This window comes from Emys orbicularis, chromosome 1, assembly GCF_028017835.1.
Source record: "Emys orbicularis isolate rEmyOrb1 chromosome 1, rEmyOrb1.hap1, whole genome shotgun sequence".
In the NCBI taxonomy this organism is placed as follows: domain Eukaryota; kingdom Metazoa; phylum Chordata; order Testudines; family Emydidae; genus Emys; species Emys orbicularis.
The window spans coordinates 95,812,854-95,829,295 of NC_088683.1; the positions used below are offsets into that span (position 1 = coordinate 95,812,854).

The window sequence follows — 16,442 nt, forward strand, 5'->3', positions numbered from 1 at the left end:
TGCACGTGTCTGATTCAATAGTTCTCCTTTGTCGTAATAGCCAAGTAGTCAAGAATGCATAAATGGATCCTTAGGACAGAATTCCACTCTCTCTTTCTCCCTGTGGGTGTATTCACCTCTGGATAATTAAAGGAACATAGTCAAGAGAGAAATATTTTAAGAGTCCTTATGTGCTATTAGTAACATCTTATTAAAACTAAAACAGAATTTCAGAAATGTAATTGGCTTTTTTTACTAATGATACTGAACCTAGGCTGGTCAGTTTCATTTCCTGATGCTTGGCTGGCAGGATGATTTTGTTTGAAGCAAAGCAATGGAATGTTCAAATTCTTAATGCACTCTTTTAATTGAATTGCTGTTAAATGAAAAGTAATGGAGATATTTCTATTCATTATAGGTTTCATAATTTTCCCAATGGCCACCCATTTTCAACCTACACCCCCACCCCCCCCCAAAAAAAAAAAAAACACATATGCTGCAAATCTTTTTTGGAGGGAGGGGAGAAGAATTAGTAGCCATGCCTACTGCAGTGTAGTATCCAACACTAACTGCCACAACAGATTTTCAAGATACACTCTTGACTGAGTTCATTCAGTCTTCTTTGACTGCAGAGATGGTGGCTGGAGGGAGAGGGTTGTGAGGAAAAGGGGGTGAAGTGTAAAGGATCCATAGAGAGATCCTGGGGAACACAGAGTATCCTCATGAAAGCAGTGTTGGGGATGAATATTTTTTTGCAATAGCCATTGGGGAGAGCAATTTAACCTGAAAGAATTACAACTGTTTCAAAAGGATTTATAATTTTTTGTAGTCTGAAGCTCTGAGATGATTCAAAAATAAGTGTAACTCCACAAGTTAAGAGGATCCAATAATGAGGTTACATATTAATCTACTATGCTACCTTTTCTGGGGGATTCTTTAGGATGAAAGGAAAATGGGAACAGATTAATTGGGCCAGACCTTTGGCCAATCTAGTCCATTACCTTTTCTCTCCCAATGGTGATGCTGGTGGTTAATTATCTAAAAGACTGGTGCATGCTCTCTTTCTCTCTCTCTGACTTATCATCCATTTGTGTTCACTCTGAACCCAACTGTCCTGAAGGCAAAGCTTGCAGAAGGTGGAAGCAGGCTATTTTCAGTAGTGGTTCACATTTCTGGAGTTTATTCCTCCAATAAATGTTTTTTGTTACATAGATGCATCTAGAACACTTTGCAAGACACGTTTTTATTCAGAATCCTGGGCAGTAAAGGTATGTCTACATTTCAATAAAACACCCATGACTAGCCTGGGTCAATTGACTTGGGCTCACAGGACTCGGGCCCCAGGGCTATAAAATTGCAGTGTAGACATTTGGGCTTGGGCTGAAGCCTGGGTTCTCAGACCCTACTCTACAATTTTATAGCTCCATAGCCTGAGCCCGGCAAGCTTAAGTCAGCTGACCCCGGCTAGCTGCAGGTGTTTTATTGTAGTGTGGACATACCCTTAGGTTGGTAAGTGGCTGTATTTTTTCCTGTTCTCAGTGCTTAAAGTTAAGGGCCTGCAGGTGCTTATTGTGTATTTATTCTTGTTATTTGGAATTGATAACAGTTCCCAATTTAAAACATAGAAAGTGGGGCCAGTGCAATAGTGATTGGTGCCCTATAAATGCATATAAATAGCACTGCTTCTGCATCAAATCCCCTATAACGTGCCTTATTGTGCAGTGCTACGTTATGGAGAATATGCCTTCCTGACCCTAGCTGGTAATTGGCTTCAACCTGGAAGCAGCAGGGCCATGAACTCTTAGTAATATATTCTATCATTTTCAGGAAAATAATTTTCACTACATGAAGAACAAGCCCTTGTGCTGATGCTCGCTAATGTCACTGCAGAGCCTTTTCTCAGGGTCTAACCCATTTTGAAAAGGGTAAATATATGGTATGTCATAGTGCAACTAGTAGATGATGCATCAGTTGGAGTTCAAATAGTTTTACCACGCTCTGCACTGCCTTCCTCCCCAGGCTGGGACTCGGGCCATGAGCTGCCGAGGCTAGGGCAGTCTTAGGTAATCGTTTATCTTGCTTGCACTTAAGGTGAGCCCTGCCTACTTGACCTAGATAAACCTTAAAACAATATAGCTGTTCATCTCCACAAGGAGGGCTTGGACACACAAGGCCTCATTGTAAGGCCTCCTAGAACCTTTGAATAGAAAACTACACCTCCCAGCAGCCTCTGCTCCGTAGCTGAGACGGCCCTGCTCGCACACGCCCCCTTCAGCTGACTGGTTGACGCAACAGACCAATCCGGAGGCGCCTCCTAACCTTGCCAGCCAATGGGGAGGCTGTTGCTAACACGCCGCTGTTATTTTTAGCACAGTCTGCGCTCGTGCACCTTGCTCGCAGTGTGTCAATGCCCGTGCCTGAAGTGGTGATGATGAAGTCAATGCGCAAGCGCGTTGGGGAAAAAATAGTCCCTGAGCTGGGCGTTGCAACCAGAGGCTTAGAGGAGGGAAATGCGTCCCAGCGTACAGTTAAAGTCACATCCCTGCCTCGGGGGGGGGCTGCTGGTTTAAAAGGCTCTTGGTCTCCTGCTCCCGTGTCATGGGGTGTAACACTGCGCCAACAAGGATGCTGGCTGCAGGCCTTCGCCTCAGTGCGAACAGCGCTGTGAAGCGAAGCGAAGCGAGGGGAGGTGGCGGCGCGTTGCAGATCGTCCCTCCCTCGCTCCCCGTCCGAACACGCGCTAGCGCGGGCTAAGCTGCCCGGCTAATGCCTGTGAACTCGGGCACGGCGCGGGGCTCTCCCCTGGGAAGAGGGGCGCTGGGTGTCTGGGCGAGAGGGGTGTGCAGACGCGGGCGGGCGCAGCCTGCATTCGTCTTGCCTTGATGTCACCCACCGCTCCTGTGCCCCCTCCTCAGCAGCGTGGGGGCACCCTCAGCTAGTCCCGTCTGCGTACCCAAACAGCCGGTGTACACCCACGCGTGTCCCACTCCTAACCGAGCCAGTCAACAGCCCAGGACTCGCGGGGAGATCTGCAGTGGCAGGCTCAGGAGGAGACTGGATAATGGGGTTTCTATTGAGCAGCGTGGGGGGAATCATTGTAACACAGCTATCTTCTCACAGCTGATGGGGGGGACTTTTTTTTTTTTTTTTTTTTGCACAGCAGCAGCCTGTGGAATGGTCAGGATAGGGGATTTCTATCAACCACCTTTTAAAAGAGGGTTGTTGTTACCCCTTTAATTGAACAGATTTGATGCTGAGATTGTATCCTGGGTTTAACTCGTTTCTTTCGGAGTGTGAATGCGTTTGTTCAAAGAGCCTTTCTTCTGCTTTGAGGTCATTTTTGAACCGATTCCTCGCTCTCCATCAAAGAGATGGATGTCTACGTTGATTAGCCACCCTTTAAAACACACACAAACCCCATTAACACCATTCGCTGTAGCTGCTGCTGGGAGACGTCAGATAATGATGTATGTGGGATAAAAGAAAAATCTTATCGGTTTTTTCCCTCCCTTTTGATGCTCTTGCTCTGTCCCAAGTCCTGAAGCGATAAGGAGCTTGGGGAAATCTCAGGTCAATCCAGCCTGGCTATTTGATCCCTTCCAAATCCCTCCGTGCCCCTTTCTCTTCTCTTAAACCGGTGCATACGCCACAGCGTTACAAACCACTCCACAAGCTGCAAAGACAGCCAGCTGAGCTGCCCCTGGTTTGCAACACTGTCCTATCGCATAGCTGCCTAGCCAGAGATGATCCCGATCCACCATGAACAGACCACGACAGGGAAAGAGAGGGGAAAAAAGCTCCAAGCTTTAGCGAAGTCACAACCTGGAGCAGGGGAGAGAAAAGACAGTCACACACACAGAGAGAGAGAGACTATTGCCCCAGGGCGATCCGCGCAGGGACTCCCTCCTGGAGAAGGCGCGCGGCGGCTAATGGTTGGGGACGGGCATGGACAAAAGGGTTAATTTCCAGCGAGGGTTTGGGGAAGTAGTTCCGGCTCTCCCTTCTCCCCCACCCCCTTGTCCTTTGCAGGACGCGTCACGCTGGGTGTGGAAGAGGAGATCCTTGCGCAGGGTTGCTAAGGGTGAAACTTTTCATTTACTTTGCTCACTTTGGGCCAGGGCGAGGGAGGCTCCGGATCGCAGCCGAGGGAGAGGAGGGGGGAGAAACCAGCCAGGGGGTGCCCCAAACAACCCCTCCCACCCAGGCCATAGCAGGGGGGAGTCACCCGCCCCAACCCCATCCGCACCCCGTGGAAAAGAGAGAGAAAAAAGAAACCTCCAGAGAAACCCTCCAGCAACACCCACCCCCGGCAGGAGAAAGGAGCCGCCCGCGCTGCAGCTGAGGACGAAGTAAGTGGGGCTGGGGCGCTCGCTGGCGATCGGGGGCACAGAGCTGCCCTGCCTCGCTCCCTCTTACACCTGCTGTTTGCCCCCCCTCCACCCCCGGCCTGGGACCCGTATCTCCCCCCCCCGCCCCCGTCTGACTGCGGCTGGCTGCTCTGCCCCGTCTGTGCGCTCAGCGCCGCCCGGTCTCCATCGGAGCGGGGAGCGGCGGCTCCCCGAGCCGTGACTGGCCGGGGAGAAATCCCCCTGCCTCCGTTTCCACCCTGCCCCTTCCCACTCTGCAGCATGCGGGGCGGCTGGGAGAAAATCCGGCCTTGGCTTGCGGGGGGGGGTCCCCGTTTGTAAGACATTCGCTCCCCCCCCCCGTCATTTTCACCCTTTAAAGCGTTTCTGGCGCTGGTGGCTTCTTGGGAGCGGTGGGATCTTTATTTGCGGGGGGGGGGTGTGACAGTCCTTTGGCTTGTGACGCTTTGAAATGCCCGAGTTCACCATTTTGTTCTGGCTTTTGTTGTTGTTCTTGCGAGGGGATTTAAAAATGAAAGGTCCAGAGACGGCCCCTAAAAAAAAATGAGCCTGCGGTTTGGGCTGGGGGGGCGGGATGGGGGCAGGCAGCTATTTGATCGCTGAAAAAGAAGGGGGGGCTGAATCCGCTCCCCCTTTGTGGAAGCAGCTGCCGTTGGCCAAAAGGGAGAAATGAGGGGGCTGGATGGGGGGTGCCGAGGGGGGGGGGGGTGCTGCTCTCTGGCGGGTCTCGCTTCCTTCAGCACTGCTGACAACGGGCATTGTGTTTGGGCCAAGCGACGCTTCTGTTTGATGCTCTGTCGCCCCCCTCCCCGGCATGGGATGGGGTCCTAAAGGCCACCCAAGGGTGGCCTATCGCAGGAACGGCCCCTCCACCGCAGACCAGGAAGATTGGGGGCGGGGGGAGGAGAGATGAGACCGAGAAATATAATCCCCGTGCCCTTAGTGGGTTGAATAATTTCCTTTCCCTTTGAGGAGGATCTGTGGGGAGGATCCCCTATTGTTGGCGGGCTGGGGGTGTGTGTGTGGATATCAGGTCAGATCTATTCCCTCTTTGCCCCCCTCTAAGAAGGACTAAGGATATTTATGCTGCGGGGTGGGGGGGGGGGAGAGTCCCCAACAAAGGACCAGGCCTAAAGACCTGTACGCTCAGGGCGATGGGGGCTAGTGTCTAGTCTGGAGGGCTTGGGCACCGGTAACAAAGCCAGGTCTCTGGCCTGGGCCCCCTTCTCCCGGGGAGAACAAGAGGGGTCATTTGCCATATGTCGGCAGAAGTAAAGGTCAGGCGAGGCTTAAGCACCCTTCCCCCAGGGGTCTGCCGTACACGCATCGCCTCCCCAAAGCCTCTGGGCCTGGGCACCCTTCATGGAGGGTTATTAGGGTTTCCCTTCTTCCACGCACCCCTTCCCCCAATACATTTTGAGGCAGAGAAATGTCCTTGCCTTGGGGGGAATCACCCCGTGTCTCCTCCTCCCTGCTACCCAGTTGCAGGCCTCTTCCTGGGGCCTTGTTTGGGATCTGTTGGTTTGGTGGCTGATCTCTTTCCCCAACAGCGAGGTAGCTGTGGGTAGTGACCGGATAGCAGATGTGAAAAATCAGGACACTTTTTTGGGGGGTGGGGGGCTGGGGGGTGCACAAGACAAAGTCCCTAATATTGGGACCTCTGTCTCCTCACTCCCTTTACTTATTTATCCCTGTCCCACAGCAATGGTGACCAATGTGGGGAGAAGGGAGCAAGCTGGGTGGCTTTTTTTGGGGGGGGGTACAGGTGTAGCCTTAAGTCTTTAAAGGCAATTGTGATAATAGCATCAAAGAGCTCTCCAGTACCCCACTTCGGAGTCTCACTCCTAGCCCCCAACCAAGGGGATGTTTGCTAATACGTGTGGGGGGCTTCCGGAGTGTGTATGGGGAGGTGACGGGTAAATAGCCCTCTTTCTCCCCCCCGCCCCCGGAAGGGGAGAGATCGCTTAGACCCCATAAAAATAACCCAGCAATTCCCGATGACACGGTACATGGGGTGTGTTTCTTGCATTGGGCAATTGGCTGGGAGGGTTGAGAGCGCATGTGCCATGGAAAATTTTCTACACTACTCCTCTGAGCAGGCGCTGGTTCTTTGGGCCAGGGTTGGCGCAAGGCATATTGGGAAATGTAGTTCAGCGGCAAAGTAGGTCACTCGCCTTGGCTCAGATGAGGGCCTGGAGAAGTGGAGGGTGAAGGACTGCAACTCCCAGGATCCTGTGTGTTAGATATAGTAAGGTGGGGGAGGCGGATTCCGAGTGTTTGTAGAAATTTCCTTGGCTGGGTTATTGGAAATGCATCATCCTCTATGAGCCTTTGCTGCTGTGCTTAAAGGGGGGTGGGGGGAGCTGGACTCCCAGCTGAGAGAGGCTGATCTGGAGAACAGGCCCCCTAATGTATGTATAATTTTGCATGGGATGGGGCTTGGGAGGGGTGTGAGTCCTCTGTACAACACCCACCATCACCACATACACAGGACCAGTGGTTTTGATAGTGTTTATAAGGGGAAGAGGCGATCATAGATTTTGTAATCTTGGTGTCTAGAATGTGTGTCCATAGGGCCCATTCCTCCCCATGCACACAGTCTGCAGGGATAGCTGAGTGTTTAAAAAAAAATTTTTTTTCCTCTCTCGCGCTCTCTCTCCATTTTGGAGATTATGTGCCTTAAAATTGTTTAAACATAGAAAATAATTGGATTGCCTCTTATAGTCTGTGGGTGGGGGTGAGTGAGGATGGTTAGAGACAAGGCTGTTGTTTTGGTAGGGTGTGGCCTGCAAAGTAACATAGAAGGTTATCCTATCATACAGGCCTTGATTTTTTTTTTTTTTTTTTTTAAGCCCTTTGAAATGTCACTGTGTGCACTTAATAAGGGGGCAGAATCGCAGACCTGTTTTCAGAGGGATAATTGCTCTTTATAGGTTTTAAAAAATAGATCTTGTTCCAGATTGAAACTTGTCTTACAAGGTCACTGCCTAGTATCTTCATAACCGGGAGGAATGGAGATGTTTAAAGTGTTCATTCTCATCTAATGTGTACAGTCATTTTGCCCATTTTCTTTAAAATCTGTGCTCTGTTAAAACAAAGAGAGAGAGAGAGAGAGGGGGGTTGACCTCCAGAGCTCCTGCATTTCTGCAACATAACCTATGTGGGGAAACATTCATCTTCTTCTTTTTTATTTTTTTTTTTCTTTCTCCCCCCCTCCCCCCCTTCCTTCCACCATAAAATATTTGTCCAGCAAATATATGCAGGAGATGGGGGGGAAATATGTACATTTTTCTGTGACTGGCCTTATCATTTGCAAAACATGCTATGACACTTTCTACCTTGGTCATCAGCTTCAAGACCTTTGCTTCCCACCCCCCCCTCCCAAAAGCCCCCTAGGTATGTAAAAGAAAATATATTTTTCACTGCAGATGTGCAGATTCAGCTGCAACTATTTTATGGTTTAAAACTAGTAATTAGCTCCACCATACGGGTTCTCGTATTGGCAATCCTGGGATTAAGGGATCCGAATGGAATACATTTTATTGTGCTAACAATGTAGGGAATAAATGGTGCCTCTTGCTCATTTGGAACCCTCTCTTACATTTGAAGGCATCTGCCAAGGCCTGTTGTATGTAGCTGTCTTGGTGCATGCTGTTATTTGGTTAATGGCTTTTTTTTAAATTGAAGCCACAGACGCCACACTCAGAGTATTCTCCATTTTAAAAAAAAGAAAAAGTACTCCATTTTTATAACTCCTCTGCAAGCTTGATACTGAAATTGGTTGCTGCATTTTACCTCTCCTTCTCCTTGCCTCCCACGGAAGTACTGAGCTGATTTGTTGGTGAAGATGCAGGACTGCTGAGAAGCAATGAGGCTTTGTGCTGTTTTGGGGATGATAATAAATCAAGTCCCTGGAGTTTTTGGAGTTTTTTTTTCTCCCCCCTTACCTTCTTCTGAAACATCTGGCGCTGGTCATGTCAGAGAAGTAATACTGAGCTAAATGGACCACTGATTGATCCCATCTGTCAGTTCCAGTGTGCCTGCGGTTGCTGGGGATCACTGAAGCTGTTGGCAATTTCTGTTAAAGATCACTATATCGATTCTCTTTGCAAGAAAACTCTTTTTATTACTTCCTGTCCTTGTTCTGTTAAAGGGACCCTTCTTGAGTACAGTTTTTCAGGTAGCTTGTATTTTTATACCATTGTCTCTTATTTTTGGAACTCTCTTGAAAACATGCTTGTTTCTCTACAAAAGTTGTCAAAATTTGAAAACCAAGATCCTCTTATATTACCCCACTTAACTTTTGGTCTCTAATGCACTGGATCTGGATCAGAATTGTGACCCAGAGGTGTCTTCCCATTAACATCCAATCTTGCTAGGATTCCAGTGAACCAGGCTGGGTGCTTTTTAAAAAAAAAAAAAAAAAAAAGGCCATAGTAACAGAAGTTAGTTTTATGCAATCTACTTGGGATAACATGGGCTGATTAGGCCTCTGTTATTTCAGCGTGTATTCCACAGGTCCACTGGCTCTCCTTTCCTCTGAAAGTCATTGAAAGCCTCCATCCCAAGCTATTGAGTGCCACCTACACACCAGCCTGAGAGTGACCTGTCCTGGTTGGCCTTTCAGAAAGCTGCCTTGTTCAGATCTTCTTGGCATGTTTCTATTTTATTTGAACTTAGGCGAGTTCCCAGTGACCTGACAGAACTTCTCATGGTCCAGTAACTCCTGAAATCCAAGCTCCAAAGGCTGGCGGTGCCTTTTCAACTCTCAGCGGTCATTCACTGCCTCTATTCACTTCCATGCGAGGCTAAACCTGAAGGGGTTTATATCTAGAACTTTGTAGCTTCTTGTGCTAGCTGATTTTGAGGTGTTTACAGCTCCAACTGCCTGTTGTTGTACTCCTGGAAATAAACCTCCCTGAACATAAGTTACCAATATAATATCTTTTTAATGTAGAATTCGTACTGTCATTTTTGTCATAACTCAGTCTTCATTTAAAAACAAATTGTGCATGTCACCATTAATGCTGCATGTTTACTCCCTGCCATCCACTCAACCAGGGTAGGTAAACTAGCCCTAAACAGTTTTCCTTTCTGCTTCTCTTGATCTAGACCAGTGTTGCCTGGGTTTCTAGTTCTGCAGGGGAAGGCTTACGTCTTAACTCTGTGACACACACGTGCACACACACACACACACACACACACACACACACACACACACACACACACACACACACCCTCTCGTGCTCGCTCTCTCTCTCTCTCCTCTCCCCCCCATTTGGCCTGCAACCTAAATGCTTGGGCTGAAGGCTTGAGAGTGTCCCTTAAGTCCATTTTGCCAACATGGCTGAATGTGGTGTGTGCATGTTTGTCTGAGCAGAGCCCAGGGTAGTGGTAAGCTGACTTGCCTCTGACTAAGCTATCAATTAAAAACTGGATGTGCCACTTCTCTGCTGAATGGAGCAGGAGTTGATAGTGGTATACTTCTTTTTTTAAAAGTCTGAGATTCTCTGTCCTTTCCCATCTCTTCTCTTTGAGGAAATGACCCACCTAGAGAGTTTGTTGGTACCAGGAAAAAGACTGTTCATTTCTGTTTTGGCAAGTAAGTTAAAAGTTGTGTGGGCCTACAATACTCCCCATACACCCTTTTCTGCTGGAATAACAACAGGGCTGGGAACTATGCATGACAGGTGGCCAGCAATGTATGTAGTGTGCACACCCCACACTATTTACTGATCTGAATTAAACTGAGACATGAAGCTTTTTAGCTTGATTTAGCCAGACAAATCCTCTGTCGGGGGCAAGTGAGTATCTGAATGTCAGATGAACTGTCCACTTTGAGGAGATAGTAAAACTGGGCTGGCAGTTAGTGCCTCACTATCATCATACCCTCACCTCCAGTCTCTCATCCTTGAGCCAGCAGGACCAGAGAATGCAAATCTCCAAAAACCACCAGCAGCCACTGCCTTCCAACTGAGTCTTGTTGCTGTTCCTCAGCAGAGAGGCTGGTGTTGCCATACAGAGTTCAGGAGTTGATCTCCACTCAGGATGGGGAAAGACTCTCATGATTCTGCCTTGATGTAATTTTTTTAAATCAGAGGCACATGAAGTGAAAGGAAATAAATAAGAGTTGAAGCAAAAAGAGATGTATTAAAATACATATTAACCACTGTACCAAAACAAACTATTTGTCCAGTTAGTTTGGTATCCTGTCTCCATTGGTGATCAGTGTTGGCTAACTTGAGAGAACGGCATCATACGCACAATACTGTTCAACGTAGTACTCATTCCATTTAGTAGGGCAGAATTTCTTCCTGACCTCCTCTAACAATCCACTTATGTCATGTAGCATAAGGATTGATCGCATTCGTGTAGCTTTTATTCTAGGAAGTAGCATTGCAAATGCTATTTGTAGAAATGTCTAATCTTTTTGTAAATATACTAAGCTGTTTGCCTCAACAATATTAAAGTTGCCACGTTCTCTTCTCTCCCTTCATCCATCTTTTTTTCTTCTTTCTTTTCTAGGATCGCTTGGAGCCAAATCTTGTGTATGTTGTTTGTCTCTTTCAATACACTGCCCTGACTTGCTTGCTGCGAAGGGAGTATGCATCTGGAGATCAAAGTTGCTCTGAACTTCATCATCTCGTACCTGTATAACAAGCTTCCCCGGAGGCGGGCAGACCTGTTTGGTGAAGAGCTAGAACGCCTGCTGAAGAAGAAATATGAGGGCCACTGGTACCCGGAAAAGCCTCTGAAGGGTTCTGGCTATCGCTGCGTCCACATCGGGGAAACGGTGGATCCGGTGGTGGAACTGGCAGCCAAACGGAGCGGGCTGGCCGTAGAGGATGTGCGGGCCAATGTGCCTGAAGAACTGAGCGTCTGGATCGATCCTTCTGAGGTCTCCTACCAGATTGGCGAGAAAGGGTCTGTCAAGGTCCTGTATCTGGATGACAGTGAGGGCTGCAGTGCAGCTGAGCTGGACAAGGAGATCAAGAGCAGCTTCAACCCTGATGCCCAGGTGTTTGTCCCCATTGGTAGCCAGGACAACTCCTTGTCCAACTCGCCATCGCCATCCTTTGGCCAGTCACCCAGCCCCACCTTCATCCCCCGCTCTGCCCAGCCCATCACCTTTACCACTGCCACGTTTGCTGCCACAAAGTTTGGCTCCACCAAGATGAAGAAGGGTGGGGGTGGGGGAGCAGGAGCTCAACAGCAGCAGCAAAGGATGGCCAGGTCACCCACCAACAACCTGCTGAAGCACAAGGGCCTCTCCCTCTCTATGCATTCTCTGAACTTCATCGGGGGCGGGGGGAGTCAAGCTCCTCAGTCGCAGCTCTCCCCCAATGCCAAGGAGTTTGTTTACAATGGCGGATCGTCCGGAGCCAGCGGCCTCTTCTTTGAGGGTGTCACCAACGAGAATCAGGGCGGCAGCATCCCGCCGGCCTCGCAGTTCAACACTAGCACCAGTGGCGGTAGCGGCTTTGACATGGCTCAGGTCTTCAGCAGCAGCAGCAACAGCCTCTTTCTGGAGAAGTCTCCCTTTGTGGAAGGACTCAGCTACAACCTGAACGCCATGCAGTATCCCAGCCAGTCTTTCCAGCCTGTCGTCCTGGCCAACTGACCGGGAGGAAGGAGAGTATTTGGGGAAAACAAGAATTAAAAAAAAAAAAAGAAAAATGAAAAATAGAAATATACAAAAATTTGAAATCTTATAAATATAGCTTCTTGGAAAGAGAGACAACCCCGGAGTCGTTGTGCTGTGCCGGGCAGCGCTCCTGAAGCACTGAATTGTTTTTTAACTCAATCCCCGTGCTTTTTCCTACCCACTTTTTTACTCCTGTAATGGGTTTGTTTGGTCCAGAAATGGTGGAAACAAAGGTCACTTTATCTTCCTGTCTCCCAACTTCCTCCTCAGAGCTGGGCTTTAGTATCTTGTTCTTTGGTGTAGAGATGGCCTGTTCTGGGCATTCCCATATCCTTGGGTGCTAGGCTGCCTTGCTGAGAGGGGCGGGGGTATTTGTTTGGTTTTTCAGTGCCAGGCAAGAGGTGCACAGTTTCATTGTATGCTTCCCAGAGAGGGGTGTGGGGGGCTTGCTTCTTACCATGATTAGTCAGTTCCTCTCCTCCCCCCGGGAACAGACAGGGTGAGTTTACCGAGTTCCCCTTACCCTGCCTGCTTTAGACTGCTATGACCTTGTCATCCAAAACCCTTCAAAACTGCCACAGTTGATGCCAGCCTGTGTTTTGGAATAAGATTCCCCCAGTCTCCTTTTCCTTGGCAGGCGGGTAAGTTGGAGCACTACTATGAAACGGCTGCTTCCTGCTGTCTTCCCTCTCTACACTTTCGCCCAGAGGTGAATGCTGGAGAAGAACAGCACTGTGTTATACCAGTGAGTCCATTTATGATTCCTACCCTACCCTCATGCACGAAGGATCTTGTCTGAGCTGGTCTCTTCAAGTTGGTCAGAGCCAGTGTCAGTTCAATAGGGTTGCTATTATATACAAGCACTACAGTAGGTGCACCCACTGCTGTTTATAGGGAGGAAGTATCGGTCCTTATGTATTGCACTTCTCTTTCAGGGGACATGGTTAGATATGCTGCCTCTCACATTCTTATGTGCTTTTCTTCCCTTCCAATGTAAGCAGCATCCACTGATGTTCCTTTGGAGCAGTCTCCAAATGTTTTGAGTTCTCTTACTCTCAGCTACCTTTGGTTACAGGCTCTCAGGGGGGAAAGGGTTTCCTGCTTTTGAAGAGGCAGCACAGCTTTCTGGGGAGAGCAGGGGGTTGCATCGCCCAGGCTGCTTTCCTGATTGATAGCTTGAGGGATGTCACTTCCTGTTTTCTTTTATTAAAAGATATAATAAAGTGTGACCAAACCCCCTTTGCTTTCCTTCTGGAAGGATAGGAGGGGGCAGGTGACTTAGTACAGAGGGGAATGCCCAGGGGGGATTGTACTCAGCCCCTAATGTTAACTGATCGATCCAGCCAGAGACACACAGTCTAGAGGGGGCTTGCTGCAGAATAGGGACTAATACTTTGAAATGACTGATGGTGTGGGGAGAAGAAACTGATATTCCAGGACCTAGATGAATAGTTGTCCCCTCCTCATTATTGGGAGTAACAAAGAGCTAGGAATCCTAAAGCTGCTCCCTAGTTTTTCCCTTCACACACATCCCAAAAAAATGCTGGAACAAGGGAAGGAGTAGGACAGTAGTGGCCTTTGATAGGCTGCTTCTGCATCTTGTTATTCCATAGCCTGCCTCCATGATGTGTGGGAATCCCTATTCCTCCCAGATGGGGCAACCTAGAACCCCCTGGGATTAGGGACTCCAGGTGGGAAGACTGCCTCCTGGGGTGTCAGCCTTGGGCTAGGAAGAAAGTGAAGAGGAGAGGTCTGAAACAGATACATCTAGCTTTGGGGCATTCCTTTTTTTTTTTTTTAACAATCTTTTCCAGCTCTGCTGTCTCCCATGTTTGTTTTTAACTAAACCTGTCTCTGGAACTTCTTCTGAGACTCACCTCAAGTATTTTTGTAATTAAGGGATAAGATCCAGTTTACTTTTCCAAGACTTCACTATCAGTGGGAGGAGGCTTTGAACTCCCATTTCTCCCCACCCCCAAAAACCCCCGAGTTGATGACACTCCAGCCCTCATGTCTTTGTGTGTGTGTTGTGAATGAACCTTATTTGGGTTAAGGAGACTGCCCTGCCACAACTGACACTACCCTGGTCTCAGTAGGGGGCTTGTTTCTAAATCCCCATCACTATTGCATTAATGGGAAGAGCACTCTTCTGATTGGGTTGAATCCCAACACACCATTTCCCAAAACAGGCTGCTTGCCACTTATTGGCTGTGACCCAACTGGCGGGTGGGTGGGAGGCAAGGGCAGCCACTACTAAGCAGTCTATCCTAGCATGATGTGTGAAACCTGCAGGGTTGAAGATGGAAAAACTAGACTGAGACTCTGGGGATCTGTTTAGCTGATCCTCTTTCCCACCAACTTTACCACTGCCACCCAGTTCCTCCCCTTTGAGCGTACTATAGACTACCAGACTATTGCACTGGACTAAATAACTCTCCGCACCTCAGGGGACCGGCTGGCTTCCCAGCCCAGTTTCCTTTGTTGTTTCCACCCCTCTCATCCTTCAGCAAAATGCTGCCACAAGTCACTGCCTTTGTGCACCCTCTTATGGCATAGGAAGGGAGGGAGAGAAGGAACATCACCAGCCACCTGCTATGTGTGTGTGAAGCTTTGACGCTGCTTTAACCTGCTTACACGTATTGTAACTGCTTTAAAAATAGTGTTGCAAAGATGAGGAGGGAAAGGGGAGGGGACCAACCTCTTTGTATCTTAAAGGAAAAAAAAGCGTGCTTCAGAAGCGTTTCTCCAGCACTGGTGGCAATTAAACTAATGGCCTTTTTTGGTCTGGTCTTGGATTTAGGCGTTCAGCTTGGATTTTATTTTTTAAAACCTGCACTAATTAACCTGGTTTCTTAGGAAAAGAGAGCAAGAGAGATTTTTTTTTTAACTTTTATTTTTTATGGGTTTGTGTTTTTTTGTTGATGTCCGTTTGTATTGAATAATTTGCTACATTTGTAAAATGTAAGAGGTATATATAATATATGTATATTTCTAACGTAAAAAAATGTAATTTTTTCTTTGAGATTTTTTCTTAAGAGGAGAGAAAAAATATTTTTTCAGGAAAAAAAACTTTAAAAAAAAAAAAAGCAGTGAAAATTCCTTTCTCCATCCCCCAGCTCCCTCCTTCCCCCTCCCTAACCCCTTGTGAAGAGAGAATCAACAACTGTATGATCTTGGAGACAGAGAGAGAAAATGTGTGAACACAAAGAGGACAGAATTATGTACGTTTCTTAATGTAGAAGGTTCCTATGTTTGTTCTGTTTGTTTTTATGAGAAGGGGTCTACTGAGAGGGGGATCAGGGGGTTGCTGTTTTTTTCTTTAGCGAAGGAGGAATACAATCAGAGTTTTGTATTCAGAATGTTGTGCAATATTTTGGAACGGGACATTGGCGTGTCTAGAGATTTAGTTAAAAACAAAACAAAAAGTTGATCAAATCTGTACAGTTTCTATTGTTCCAGATTTTTTTAAGTTTGTATTAAAAGCATGATATATAATAGCCTCTTGTCCTGTGTTGTGTTGTGCGCTCAGCCGGGGGGGGGAGGTGCATGGAGGAAGTCCCTGCTTTCTGGCCTGATGTTAGACAGCAAAATCGCTATTGTGCTAACACCCTCCTAGAAAGACCATTGGTCCATCTCAGCCAGTCTTCCATCTGATGCGACATTGGATAAAAGCTCTGGCCCATACTCTGGTATCCCTTCTCAACCGGTGCAGTGGTGGTAAAGCTCTAGTAAATCTAGTAAAGCTCCCTATTGTGCTTCCTGAAGTCTCTCTGTGCCATAGTAGCTGTGATGGGGTTTCCACATCTCCTTCTAGAATCCATCAGTGCCACAACAAGGGTCACTAGTGATCAGCAAAAGGAGCCACCTCTCACAGCTGATGGGGACTGAATGCTATGTTGCCTCTAGCCCACAGTGCCCTGGGGCCCCTTGTCCCATTCAAACTTAGGATTCCTCCTAGTGAATCAATATCACATCAACACTGAAGTTTGTCAAAAATACAGGCTCCCCTTGACTGACAAGTGCAGAAGTACATACGTGGCCTGCAGCCATATCACGCTGAGCTGTAATCCTCCCTGGTTTCATAGACGGAGCAGGCCCAGCCCCACTCACGCTGGGCTGAGAGGCCTCCAACAAAGAACTTGGGTTGCTACAGGAAGTGGTGGTATAGATGGAGTGCCCCAGCGTACACTGTGTTGGAGAGAAGTAAAACCGGTTGGTCTAGCACCCAAAATGTGCTAGACAGTCTCCAAACATGAGTGAAGAAAGTCTCTGAAGCAAAGAGCACCCAGGCTAAATCCTCACCCTGTAAGATTGTTCAAGAGCCTGTGGCATTTCTCCGAACAGTATGGGTCTGATTCCAGGAGGGAGCTAATTGTATTCTGCTTACCTCAAACCCACCCTTCAGGTTCCAGTTGGAGTCAGTATAATGTGGGATTGCAACATGTTTAAAC

At 48.0% G+C, this 16,442-nt stretch overlaps 1 protein-coding gene across 1 annotated transcript; it reads left to right on the forward strand.

Annotated features, from left to right (window-relative positions):
* The first annotated feature begins 4,091 nt into the window (after window positions 1-4,091).
* TOB2 (transducer of ERBB2, 2) lies at window positions 4,092-15,486 on the forward strand. Its single transcript, XM_065409829.1, has 2 exons — window positions 4,092-4,328; window positions 10,872-15,486. Exon 2 carries the CDS (start codon window positions 10,951-10,953, stop codon window positions 11,965-11,967), a length of 1,017 nt encoding a protein of 338 aa, XP_065265901.1. The 5' UTR covers window positions 4,092-4,328; window positions 10,872-10,950; the 3' UTR covers window positions 11,968-15,486.
* The last annotated feature ends 956 nt before the right edge of the window (window positions 15,487-16,442 follow it).